Source organism: Phyllostomus hastatus, unplaced genomic scaffold (genome assembly GCF_019186645.2).
Source record: "Phyllostomus hastatus isolate PE091 unplaced genomic scaffold, TTU_PhHast_1.1 phas_scaffold_317, whole genome shotgun sequence".
Classification (NCBI taxonomy): Eukaryota; Metazoa; Chordata; class Mammalia; order Chiroptera; family Phyllostomidae; genus Phyllostomus; species Phyllostomus hastatus.
The window spans coordinates 4,167,404-4,180,283 of record NW_025334023.1 but is presented as its reverse complement, the minus strand read 5'-3'; the positions used below and the strand labels follow the sequence as shown (position 1 = coordinate 4,180,283).

Sequence of the window (12,880 nt, the reverse complement as noted above, 5' to 3'; positions counted from 1 at the left end):
TTCCTGACAACCCACCCTGGGGACCGAGGGCCCTCTGGAGCGACCGAGAATTGCCCGGTTGGACCATCAGGGAGACTGAGGAGAAGGGTACTGACTGGCACTGGGTTGTCCAGGCAGCCTGGCCAGAATCCAGGATTCCTGCCCCCCCACCCAGGGCACCTCCTATTCCCTCACAGCAGGTGCCAAGCACCCATGGGACACCTCGGCCCAACGGTGGGCTGTGCTCAGGACCTGGTAAACCCATCCAACAGTGGGGAGTGGCCTGGGGAGGAACATGAGGGAGGGAAGTGAGGCCCCAGCAGTCCTACACTCCTGATCCAAGGTCTGGAGCAGGGGCCAGGGCAGCTAAGAGTAAGCTAAGGGGAAGGCGAGTCCCTGCTCTGGGTCTGGGTCTGGGGCAGGCTGGGTGCCCTGGCTGGAAAGAAGGTAGAATGGACTCTAGCACCTTTCTACGCAAAGTGTGGTCTCTTGAACTGTTTAAAAATGCAGGATCTGGAGCCTCAGCCTGGAACTGCTGAATCAGAACCTGCATTTTAACAAGCTCCTCAGTCCAAAGTCTCAGGCCGAGTAAGACTGGGATGGGGGCAGGGCTGGAGGGAGGAGCTGGGGGCCTCCACCTCCGCTGTTCAGGGGAAAGAAGGCACCGGAGGGAAGGACGTCAGACACTGTCGTATTTGCCTACCTCCTACTGCAAACAAGACCTCAAGGCCAACAGCCTGAGGAGAGCTTAAAGAAAGGGCTGGGGGCAAGCCCCTGCCTTGGTGTCAGGGCCAGTCGGCTGGCTGAACTCATCACCACTGTGTGGAGCGCTCCTGCTTGGGGTGGGGGGCGGGGAACACAGTGATTCCACTCTGGTATCATATCCTCCACCCGAACAACTGTAAAGACCTGGGTCTGCTAAGCTCAGCAGAGGTCTCTCACAACGAGGTAAGGGCCAAGTGCAGGAACTGCAGGCCCCCTTGTCCAACTCTCACCCAGGCAGAAAGAAGAGGGCGTGAGGGACCCCCGCAAGCCCCACAGCATGCCGGCCAGAGCCAGGCTTCTCCCACACCACCCGGACTGTTCTCACCCAGCCTGGTCCCCACCACGGCCCACAGCCAGCTCTGCCACGAAGTGGGAAATGCACAGTCCACTGAGGAGTGGCAGGCACCCCTGTGGGAGCCCAGGAGGGGGCAACCACTGTGCTCTTCTGGCCTGGGACCGCTCAGCTGGCTCCTGGCCGCAAGATTCTGGCCTGGCTGACCACAGAGCTGGGTCCCAGGAGCTGGCCTGCCCCATTTTGATGGTGATAAAAATGGCTCGAGGCAGTGACATGGCCAAGGTCACTAGGTTAGAGGGTGTCAGGGTTGGGCTCAATTCAGCTCCGACTTCCAGGACTGCATCTTGTCGCTACGCTGCAGGTCCCCTGTTCCTTCTCCCCACAACAAAGCGGGGGAAGACTGGGAGGGGATGGTGGGATGGGGGTGCAGGACAGATGACCTGTCTTCCTTCAGGGGCAGTCCAGGAGCAGGCACCTTGTGCAGCAGGCTAAGTGGCAGCAGGGCCTGGGGCATCGAGGTGTTAGGTTGGCCGAGTCACCTCACTTCTCTGGGCTTCGGTTTCCCCATCTGTACAATGGGGGTAGGGAGGATGGACTCTACAATCTTCTCGACTGCTTGCACTCTGCTGTGCTCCCTCCTGAGGACACCACCTAGAGGCTTGCCACCTTGTGACAACAGCCCTGGTATGGTTGCCTGGCAGGTGGGAGGCAAGGGTTTCCTGGGCACCTCCCGGCCTCCGCCAGCCCTCACGGCTCAGCAGTCAGCACCCCTCTGCCCTGGCTGTGGCTGGGAGGGGTCCAACAGAAGCTCGTTGAATGCCAAAGCTACAGTCAGATGCCACCACTGCCACCTTCATACCCAGTCCCAGGTAGGGCCAGCAGGGAGCCTCAGCATCCAGCTAAGTTCCAGCTCCAATCTGCTCCTTGCCGTCCATCCCCGGCCTCCCTCGGTACGCCTCCCTCTCCGCACACTCTCAGCACCAGTCCCACCGCAGCCAGTGTCTGTTCACCCGGCCTTCCTTCTGTGCCAGTGTCTCCTGGGTGCCAGGGCTGGGCCTGCTTCATCTGTGCAGCCAGAGCCCCGTACAGGGCCTGTGATAGAGGAGCTCACAGAGGTTTACTACATGAGTGAACAAACACACAGGCCCTGGGGCGGATGAAGGCTTGCATGCCCACGTTAGACTGTACTGCCTGCCAGGAGGGCCCCCGCCCCATCGCTGAGGACGCTGGAGCTGGGGTGGAGGGGGCAGGGGGATCTGCCCTCACCTTCCCCAAGCATGAGTTTCCCCACCTGTGAGGGGAACAGAACCCCTACCTACAGAGTGTCTTTTTTCGTGGAGGGAGACAAGACAGGCCATAGAGTGGGCTGCCTAGTGCTCTAGAGAAAAGTTCCCAATAGCCAATTCTAATGGCTGCTCCCAGGTCCCGCTTACTTTACACAGCTCATTCAGTCCTAGATTTGGGAGGGCGGAGGGGGTGGAGCTGCCAGCGGCCCCCACGCAGCTCTCTTGCAGAAAGGAATCCCCTCCCCTCAAGTCTATACGGGGCTTCACAGTCCACAGCACTCCCCAGGAAGGTGTACAAGGCAGTAACATGCAACCCCATTTCACAGAGAAGGAAACTGAGGTAAGGTGAAGCCAAAAGAGGTTAGGTCATTTGCTTGAGGTCAGGATATAGGGGAACCAGGACTCAAGGCAGGTATTTGAGCTCTGAGTCCCTCATTTCCATGATGCCACGCTGTTGAGGGCTGGTCCCCAAACCAAGCCAGTCCACACCCAGACTCTGGGGACACACCCCCAGCTGAGGGAGGGCTGCCTGCTGTGCCCCACTTCACACCCCAGTCTGGTGGGGACACTCTCCTGTAGACTGGCTGTGCGAGGAATGTGGACCTCACCCCACCCACGTGTGCCCACGAACCGAGCTCCTGCTGCAAGGGCTGAGCCAGAGCTGCTCACTGCAGTGAGGCCACACACTCCTCAGCCTGGCTCGGCTTGGGGATGGTACGGGTGTGTCCAAACACCTCCTTGCCCAACATCTGATAGCAGAGTGACCAGGGAGGCCACCCAGGGCTGACAAAAACAGGGTTTCCTCTCCAACAAGCCTGAGGGGCAGGGTCTGACCTGTAATCCCCATAATCTGAAAAAGAGGGCTGGGTCAGCTCAGCCCCTGCATGGCTCTGTGACCTTGGGCATGACGCTGAGCCCCTCTCAGCTTCAGTTTTGTCATTGGCTAAATGAGGACAATGATCCCAACTCACAGCACTGCTGGGCAGACTGAATGAAGGAAATGCACGGAAGGTACAGCTGGCATCTGTCCAGCCATTACGTGATAGCTACCGTCATTGCTTCTGTCACTGACCAGAGCGGGGAGGGGCATTGATGGTGAGGGGCATAACACACAGGGTGGTTGTGTGTTACGAGAAGAGGGAACAGAGTGAGCGCGGTGACAGGGGTGGCTCCAAGGGGGGCATGAGGCCTTGGCAGGGCCGGGCAGACAAGGTCTGGGAGGCAAAGAGGAGGAAAGTGGGCACTGTGGTGAGGAGTGACTGCCAGAGAGACTCAGAGGGAGCTGCAAAGAGGCAGGCCTGAAGAGAACGTTCTAGGACCCAGGAACGGGGTTCACGGATAACCCCAGTGAGGTGGACAACAGAGGAGTCAGAAAGGGCTACAGTAGTCAGGCATGGCTTCCCGAGAAGGCGGATGGGGCCACAGATACGACTGAAGTGGGGAGCCCTTAGGAGGTGGGAAGTACTGTTCTAGTCCCTGGGGAAAGAGCAGCGAACACTGCACAGGAAGTCGTCGGGGCCCTAGGTTCTGCTAAGGGAGTGAGAAAGCGCTGATGTAGTGTCTGGCGGCGATGAGAGCTTTGAAGAAAAATCATTCTGGGGTAGTGGGCTAGAGAGAGGGGCAAGAATACTCAGGGACCGGTGGAGAGGAGGCGCTGAGCACGGCCAGCACTGGGGGGAGCAGGAGCACAAGGGTCGTGTCTGTGGACGGCCCACACTGCTTCCTCCACCGTGGATGCTGACATCTGGGTGGGGGGCTGAGGGGGGTTGCCAACCTGGGGACGATGCAAAGGACCGGAAGCCAGGCGGCAGGAGGATCTGGCCCCTAACTTGCAAGAAGCATAGCCTCAGTGAGTCACTTCCGGTGTAAGTCTCAGTTTCCTCATCTGTACACTGGGGCTAATACCTACCTCGGCAGGCTGCTGTGAGGACTAAATGATAATGCATAGGCAAGAGCGCCATAAAAAGGAAAGACCTGTGTGGATGCCAGGTAATTATCAAGTGAGCCTTGGTGTCCCCTCCTGTCTAATGGGTACAGCAACCCTCGTCCTGCCTCGGAGTAGAAGTGCAGGCATCAGCAGACCAGGGATTCACACTCTGGCTCCGACCTCTTTCCTGCCATGAGACCCTACAAATCCCTACCCCTGTCTGAGACTCAGTGTTGTCCTTAGTTACGACCCAGGATTGTTGTGAAGAATCTGAACGACTTATGGAAAAGGCCCAAACAGTGTCTGGTGCTTCTGCTACAGACCCAGAAAGATGCCAGTGAGGTCACAGACATGTGAACGGCCTCTGTGAGTGGGGACGTCAACCTGCTCACATGCTCACATCCTCAGGGGACGTGCCCATGGGCCCACCTGCCCTGGGCCGCCAGCTGCTAAGTAGGCAGTGAGGAAGTCGCCTCAAGCTACTCTAAAGAACTGGGTGCAAGTCTGTACGGAGGCAGAGGGTGGACATACTGACATCCTGACTGGCCCTTCTAGTCCCAGGGAGGCCCAGGAAGCTAGGCCAAGTGCCAAAGAGGTGCCACATCTTCAAGGGGAGAGGCAAGTTCTCTTCCAGGCCCTCAGGTGGCTGTCAGTGGGACTCCACACAGGTGATGATGAGAGGGTCGGTCATGGCTCTGGAGGGTCATGCCTGTTATTCTAGAGTCCGAGTCCAGGGCTGGGCTCCCGCAAGACCTGCCCACGAGCCTGTCCCCATTCTGCATCTTACCACATGTTCAGGCAGACATTCCTTCCCTCCCTGAAGTCTTCCCTCACTCATGGCCCTGCCTGCATTCCCCGCAGGTAGAGTTCTGCACCTGCAAGTCCAGTCTGGCCACTGGCTCAGCACCAGCCTGGCACTGAGGGCTGGCCCCTTGGACACCTTCCTTGCCATTCGGGGCTGACCCTTCCTGGGGGAAGCCTTCGTCTGTCTGCTCACCCCACGTGCCCCCACCTCAGCCCTCCCTCTACTCAGCCTGTTCTCACTGTGAGAATAAGGGTGCATCTGTTTGCAGGGACCATGTCTTCTTCACCTGGGCCCCTGGGCCCAGCACAGGGCCAGGTGCACAGCAGGAGCTCAATCAATGTTGGCTGAATGCCTGGATGCTCAAGGGGATAGAGACCAGCAAACAGGGCCTGGACCAGAACGGAGGTACGCCCTGTCTGCAGCTGGCTGGCCTGGGCTATGACAGAGGGTCAAATGGAACTTTCTGGGGAATCAGAAGGGAAAGGTGTCCTTCAGCTGGAGGGGGTGTGTGAAAGGCAAAGGCAGAAGGCTCTAGAGGGAGGGAGTAAAGGACCAGGTCCCAACACTAACATGCATTTATTACTGCTTTCTATGTACCCTTTCCAGGCCAGGGGCTGCAGCAGGGTGCTGCCAGACCCTGCCTCTGCTCTGGGGCCGCTACTGGAGGCTGAGTTCTGCCCCAGGGCCACCTACCTGAGCTATGACAGCCCCAGGAGACAGGGCTGTGAACAATTAGGCACAAAGGGCTAGGTCAGAGCCAGGGAATCTAGAGGAGGCCCCCGATCCAGCAGGAGAATGTTCTCTGGGAGCCTTCCTCGAGGAGGTAACAGGTCAGGCGAGATGTCAAGGATGGTACGAGTGTGCCAGGCTGACAGGAGGCCGGTGCACGGTCAGGACCCCAGGCACCGGAGTCCTGCAAAGGTTATTTGCAAAGGCCTGGAAAGGAGAGAGCACAAGTTTGAGAAGTTAACTGTGCTTAGCTCAGCCAGGCTGGAGCAAGGAGACGGTGAGCGTGTGTGAGTCGAGGTGAGAATGTGAACAGGGAGCCATGCAGTCAGGACCAAGAATGCCAGGCCAGAAGTTGTGAGCTCTGCCATTCTGGAGGCCTGGAAGATTGTCGTCCACAATGCCCCCCTCCCCCGCCCCCCACCCCAGTTCTTTACACCAACTGCAGCTGGTGCCTAAGGGCCCCAAGGCCACAAGCCAGCTGTTTACCTGGTGCAGACACATTGGTGAGTTCTTTTCTGGCAGGACGAAGAATTCCCACTTTAAGGGTTCTGTTTTGCAAATCAGGGGTCCTTACAGCAGAGCCCATTGGGATGTCTGGCCCAAGAGGAAGCCAGCGTGCAGCTGTGGGGGCGTGCTGGCTGGAAGGCCTGGCTCAGCCTCAGGACCCTGCCTGGGCCCAGTGGCTCCCTGCTTGTGGATCCTCGGAGTCTCCTGTGTAGGACACAGGCAGGCAGCCAGGCATGGTGGGCACCACAGACACGCGGGGACCCTGGGCCTCCTCCAGCTTTTCTAGCTCTCACTCTCCCCACTGGCACTAAATTAGAAGACTGTGTGAGATCAGGTGGAATCTGAAGTCCTGACAACCTGGGCCTTCTGTGCTCTGCTAGAATGTACTAGCGAATTTTTATCAGCAAGAGATCCCCCTAAAGAGACTAAAAGCCCCTCTTTGGGCTACTCCAGAGACCTGAATTTTCAAGTGCTTGCTTTCCCCGAAGTAGGGAAAGTCCTGGGAGAAGAGGTCAAGGAAGTGGGCTCTCAGGGTTCCGTGTTCCCAACACTTTGGAACGGCAACCAGGACCATCAAGGTGATTGCTGAGGACCCCACTGGCCCGCTTTCCCCACCCCCACCTTCTGACACATTAAAAAATAGCTACTGAAGTGGGAGGGGTTGCCATGGCAACACCATCCGCCTGTACCTACGTCACCAAGGAGTTCTCAAAATAGGTCCCTATCACAAGGTATGAGCAAGTGCGGGGAGCTAAGTTCTTCTGGGGCACTTCTTGGGCCCCAAGCAGGACATGAGCCCTTTTTCACAAGGACAAATTGAGAACAAGAATGAGGAGGAGGTTGACCCCCCATGGCCCCGCAGCAGTCAGGCGCAGGATTGGAACAATTTCTGCAGCAGATCTGGAATGAGCCTGAGGAAGCCCATCCCAGCCAGCCCTCCTCACTGCACAGGTGAGGAGGTCAAGGTGCTAACGGGGCAGGGTCTGCCCAAGTTCACACAGGAAGCAGATGCAGAGTGAGGCTCCCGGCCCTTTGCGCAGGGCTGTTAAATATACTCTAATTTAAGGGTATAAAATGTGAAAGGAATTCACATTTTCTACTTCTGCTGATTTGCCCGAATGGTTTGTAGGTTCAGCTTCCTTGGGTCTGCAGCATAACCCGGGCAGATACTCTTACGACACTTTTGCCCATTTGACAGATGAGGAGACTAGGGATCAGGAAGGGGTCCTGACTTGCTGAGGCTTCACAGCAGTTCAGGGGCTGAGTAGGGGCTGAACAGACCTCGGGTCTGACTCCTAGCCCCAGCACCTCAAATCTACTAGCAGCAGCTCCATAGCAGGAGTCCCCAGAAGTGGTAGAGGCCAAGAAACCAAGTGCACCAGGTTCCTTTTCTCCCCGGGCGGGCGTAGGTGAGCCACCGGGCCCAGATATGGCAGCCTGTCTCTGCTCCTTAGCGCACATACCAGGACTCCAGGCCAGACTGGTGACTGGGAGGCCCTGCAGTCAGCCTGCCCCTCCCATCCAATCTCATGCCTCGGTTTATGCCATTCCCTGTGCCTGAAAGTTTCTTCCTGCCTTGCTAATGCCTATTCATCTTTCAGTATCCAGGCTGAATGTCACCTCTTTCAGAAAGCCTTCCCTGACCCCCAGATGATTAACTGTCCCACCCTCACCTCCAGGCCTCCACAGTTCCTCTTGCTTCGTTCTCTGACACTGTGTGGGTCACTGCGTAAGGCAGTGTTGTGTATACCCCCAGGCCCACTTCCTCAAAGGCAGGGCCCAGGGCCAACCACCCTGTGCGAAGCCCAGGGTCTAACTCACAGGAGGTGCTCCGTCAACAAGCCAAAGGGTCCCCGCCATGCTGAAGCTTCTCAGATGCCCCAGAGCAGGGCCCGCCACTCTCCACAGTGCTGGGAGCCTGTTGTGCAGCACCACACAGGATAGACGAGAGGGACTACCTGGAGTGCCACAGGCTGGTTTACAAAGCACTTTCCATTCACGCTCACTTTCTTGAAGGTTTGAGATTTCTGAGCCTATATTACAGGGGGAATGAGATCCCCAGAAGGGAAGTGAGCTGCCCATCAGGTCCCAGAGGGAAGCCGGGGCTGGAATTCTAGCTCTCTGGCTTCTAAGCCCTGGAAGCAATGACAGGGACCCTGTAGAGCCAGGCTCTGCCCACTTTGCACTCAGCCCCAGAGCCAGCTTCAGCTGAGACTGTGGGTGTCTCCAGGGCAGGGGACAGCTGCAGCCCCAGCACAGGCAGACCCAGAGGAGGCCTGAGGAAGAAAGAGGAATCACACAGAGCTTCCTGCCAAGAGGGACAGGGCAGCTCTCAGGAGGGATGAGGACCCATTAATGCTTCATTCATTCAACAAATATTTGCTGGTCACCTACTGCATTCCAGGCACTGTACTGCAGGCCCAAGGATACAGCACTGAGACAGACAGACAAGGTCCCTGCTCCCAAGAGGCTGACATTCTCATGGAGAGACAATGACCTAAACAGATAAATCCACATAATAATTTACGTAATGATAAGGACTATCAAAAAAAATAAAACAAGGAAAGTGACTAGGGGGCCGCTCTCTAGATGCACGGTCCGAAAAGGCCTATGAGGGGGACTGAACAGTCAGAAGCCAGCCGTGCAACAATGCAGGCAGAAGGGCAGCACACACACAGCCCCTGAGCGAGGCAGGGCTGAACGGGCGGGAAAGCTGCAAGGACAGGAAGACCGCCAGCTGTTCCGAGCACAACGTGGGAGGAGATGAGGCCATGAAGCAGTGGAGCTGCTCGCATGAGGCTTCATGGCCACAGGGAGGAGTCTGGGAGGTTTAAAGTGGGATGAGGGACACCTGGCAGTCTGCCTGGCGTCCATGCTCTCAGGGCTCGTGGAGGCTCCATCCATCAGGGCAAGCTGCAGCGGAGGGCTTCCCCAAAAAGCCTGGGAGGGTTGGCCTATCACCCACATCATGAAAACTAGAAGCAGCTGAGCACCTACAATGGCCAGAGCCCTGTGCTCAGCCCTTTGCTGCCTCACCACACTTCCCTCTTGGTTTAAGGGGGCAAGTCACAGACAGGAGATGGGCCTGGGTTCTAACCCTGACTCTGATAACTCCGGACCAGAGCCTTCTCTCTGGGCACTCAGTGTCCCGTCTGTAACTTAAGGTCTGGGCCAGATCCGTGTTAACAGATAGTTATGCTTTTATGACTCAAGTATTGCTGCTGTATTTGGAGGTGGGAGGAGGGGCGTGGGGCAAGATTTCCACACTGGCTACTGACTCACCCAGACTGCTAGTAAATATTACTCTTGGCCCTTCTTTCCCAGCCCAGATGAGCCACTGGCATCACAGATAACCCAAAAGTGGCCTCTGTGCAGTAAGGAAGTGGGACAGGGGAAGGAGAAAGCTACAGCAAATTAGGGAAGAAGAGAACATCAGAATGATGTTCTCATCCTACAGTTTAGGACTGAGTTAGGTTCCAGAGCTACCCCCCAACAATCTAGCCTCTTAGTTTCACCTCCCCACCAAGTGCCTGCCTGCAACCCCCCAGTGATGGGGAGTTTCACCCGCACCCACGCTGAGCCTGCTGCAGTCCTTATGAGCTGTTAGAAAGAATTCCTCCATTACAGCAAAACCATTATGTGCCCATAAACCCACCCCTGTGCCAGGCCTTGCTGTTTGAAGCCATACACAACAAATCAGCTCAGAACGTCATTGGGGCTGCCACCATCTCACGCTGGGCCATGGGTTGAACCCTAGGGACAGAGGCAGGCATCAGAGGGCTCTGACGGGAAAAGCCTCCTGTCCAGGGGCGAGGGCAGGTATGCAAATGTGCCTAACTCTGCAGCCTCCACCCCAACATGGGATAGTCCTTCAGAGATTAAAAATTATCAACGCAGACTTCCGCCTCCGTCCGGACAGACACCCACCCACCCACCCACCCATGCTCCCAGAGCTGGCCTTTTCTTGTGGTCAAGAAATCAGGCACCAAGGTGTCTATTCAATCTCTCACCCAATGCAGGACTTCCCTTCACAGAATCCATGGTCTCTCCTTGAATACCGCCACTAACAGGGTGTTCACCACCTCACAACTGTGGCACCTTATCTACAGAGGCAAATCGGGACACCGGAGAGTGTTGTCAAAGACCAAGGAGGTAGAAAGCAGGTCTAATGGAGATGTCTAGATAACACAGAATTTGATGCAGCACCCTCCCCTACTCCACCCAGTCTTTCATCAAAGCAGATCCCAGAGAGCTAAATTGATTGGTTTGTATTTCATACCAGCCCTGCTACATGCCATGATGGAATTCTTCACAGACAATTAAAAAACAAAAAACCAAAAAACCCTGTTTTCAAGATCTGATAACAACATGGGGAAAATGCTCCTGATATGATATTAAGTCACTTGGTCAAAATCATGCCCTAAAAGTCCTCCTAAATAACAAACTCTAGGTCAAAAGCATGGGAGTCAGGGTCCCTGGCTCCTGGAAGACACAGTTTCCAGCCTGTGGGAAGCAGAGGTGAGGGAAGGGAACCACCAGGAAGGACTAGCACAGAGAGCATCCCTGGCCCATTCCCTGAAGCCAAACGCATTTTTTAAAGCCTGAATATGAGTAAGTCCCTCCCTTCCCTTCTTATTGTCCCTCAAAGGGCGCAGTGAACAGACCAGCACTCTTAAGTGAGAGAACGGGCTGTCAGAGGCTATTGGGCCGGGTGCACGGGGCACCTCAAGCTGCTTGCCCCACCAGACAGCGACAGCAGTGCAGTGCCTCTCCAAGAGCAAGCAGCACCCAGACCAAGAGGGCAAACAATCATAGCAACAGTCACACAGGGAACAACAACGCCCAAGACACGGTTTAACTGTGACACTGCTCCACAGTCATGCAGCCACCAGAATATTGTACGTGGTTTTGAGTAACAGAAGGAAATACTCATGATATAACATCAAGAGGGAGAAAACAGGTTTCAGAACTCTATCTATAGCATGCCTTCAACTTTACCTATATAATATGTACAAATAAAATTATAAAGAATGTACTAAAAATGGCAATAGAAAGCTATCTTTGGATAGTTGATACCAGCAATTTTAATTTTCATCCTGTTTTTCTATGCTTTTCAAAATCCCAACAATTATCATGCTTTATTTTTATAATGAAGCTGCGTGGGGTAGGCAATTGTTAGTTACTAAAGAAAAATCCTAAGTAGGACAGGTTCAGCAAGCGGAATAAAGACTTAGGAGGAGGGAGGGAAGCAAGGAGCGAGGGATCAAGCAAGACAGACACTCAGACCAGGACAGCTATGTTGACTTCCCAGAGTCTCCTGGACTTGTGTTTAATCCCCTCCCTAAGGCATTTGCTAAGGAAACCTTGGGCAAGTCATGCACTTCTCCAACCTTAGTTTCTCCAGCCGCACATGTGGGGGTGGGGTGTGGGAGGTGGAAGGGATGATCTTCCTCCGGGGGTAAAGCTCTAGAGTTTGATCTCAGCTCTGTCCCATTCACTGAGGGCCTCAGCTCCAGGGGCAGGGGCTACGCTGGAGGGCACCCAGGGTCCTCTGCCCGCTTTCTAAGTATGCCAGGCTCACAGTTGCTTCTGACGGGGCTCCAGAGCCCGGGCTGGAGGATGGGCCTTGGATAGAGGACAGTGTGGTGGGCACACCTGTCCCGTCAGACACATCTCTGTCTGGTGGCTGTTTCAGGGGAGTGCAGAAGCCTTGTGACTCTGCCCCATCCAGTCTCTCCCCTTTGCTCCCTCAGGTGAGGACAGAGGGGAGGGGGGTAACTGCTAGGAGCCACCAACAATGCTGGGGGCTGGAGAGTTGTCAGATATCACCCCTATTTCACAGATGAGAAAAACAAGCTGGGGCAAGTGATGTAACAGCAGATGCAAATATTGATGCGTGCTACAGTGGAGATTGAACCCAGACGTGACTACCACGCCAAGCTGCCTGGATCAGTCCAGGTAACCATTATTCTTCCTTCATCCGAGACCCAGATGAACTGCGGAGAAGGGACAGGGAGGGGAACGACAAGTTTTCCCAAAAGAAAAGGGGTTGAGACCTTAACCTGCGCAGTGGCCAGTCCTTCAGCAGCATACCCTCATTATAAGAACACACTCCTGCTGGCCATTACAGCCCTTCATTACAGCTTTTCCTGAAAACCTTGCAGCTTCATAAGCCCGGACGAGAAAGCCCGGAAGGCCGTGCAGACCCCTTGGTGGTGACAATTTACATCCCCCACACTCTCACCCCGTCGCCCAGACACCTCACGTGACAGCACAGACCCTTCCATTACAGCTCTCACTAGGGCAGCTCTGGCGGGGTGCTCACCTCGCAGGACCCCGGAGTACGCGGCTATGAGGGTCTTCATGCTGAAGCCGGTGTAGGTAACGGCCGTGCGGGAAGCCGCCTTACCCTGCGCCCCTGGCCCATGCCCCGGCCGCCGGGGCCAGGGCTTCGCGCCGAGCACGGGAGCCGGGAACGGCGCTGACGCCGGCGCTGATACGGCACCGGAGCTGGGGGCGGGCGGCCCTTGGCAGTGGGAGAAGCAGCCTAACGCGAAGCCCTAGCCGTAGCCCCTGCGCTCGCGACT

At 56.0% G+C, this 12,880-nt stretch overlaps 1 protein-coding gene across 2 annotated transcripts in view; it reads right to left on the bottom strand.

Moving 5' to 3' along the window:
• Nucleotides 1-12,876, bottom strand: part of DGAT2 (diacylglycerol O-acyltransferase 2) — a 32,149-nt gene extending 19,273 nt beyond the window's left edge. Inside the window, exons 1-2 of one of the 2 annotated variants that reach the window (XM_045818192.1) lie at nucleotides 12,619-12,645; nucleotides 10,304-10,396 (exon numbers count right to left, since the gene is read on the bottom strand). In XM_045818192.1, coding sequence (XP_045674148.1) covers nucleotides 10,304-10,334 — 31 coding nt within the window. In that variant the 5' untranslated portion in view covers nucleotides 10,335-10,396; nucleotides 12,619-12,645. Of the gene's footprint in view, nucleotides 1-10,303; nucleotides 10,397-12,618 lie in introns of both variants that reach the window. The other variant, XM_045818191.1, reaches the window with a different exon arrangement.
• Between the last annotated feature and the right edge of the window lie 4 nt (nucleotides 12,877-12,880).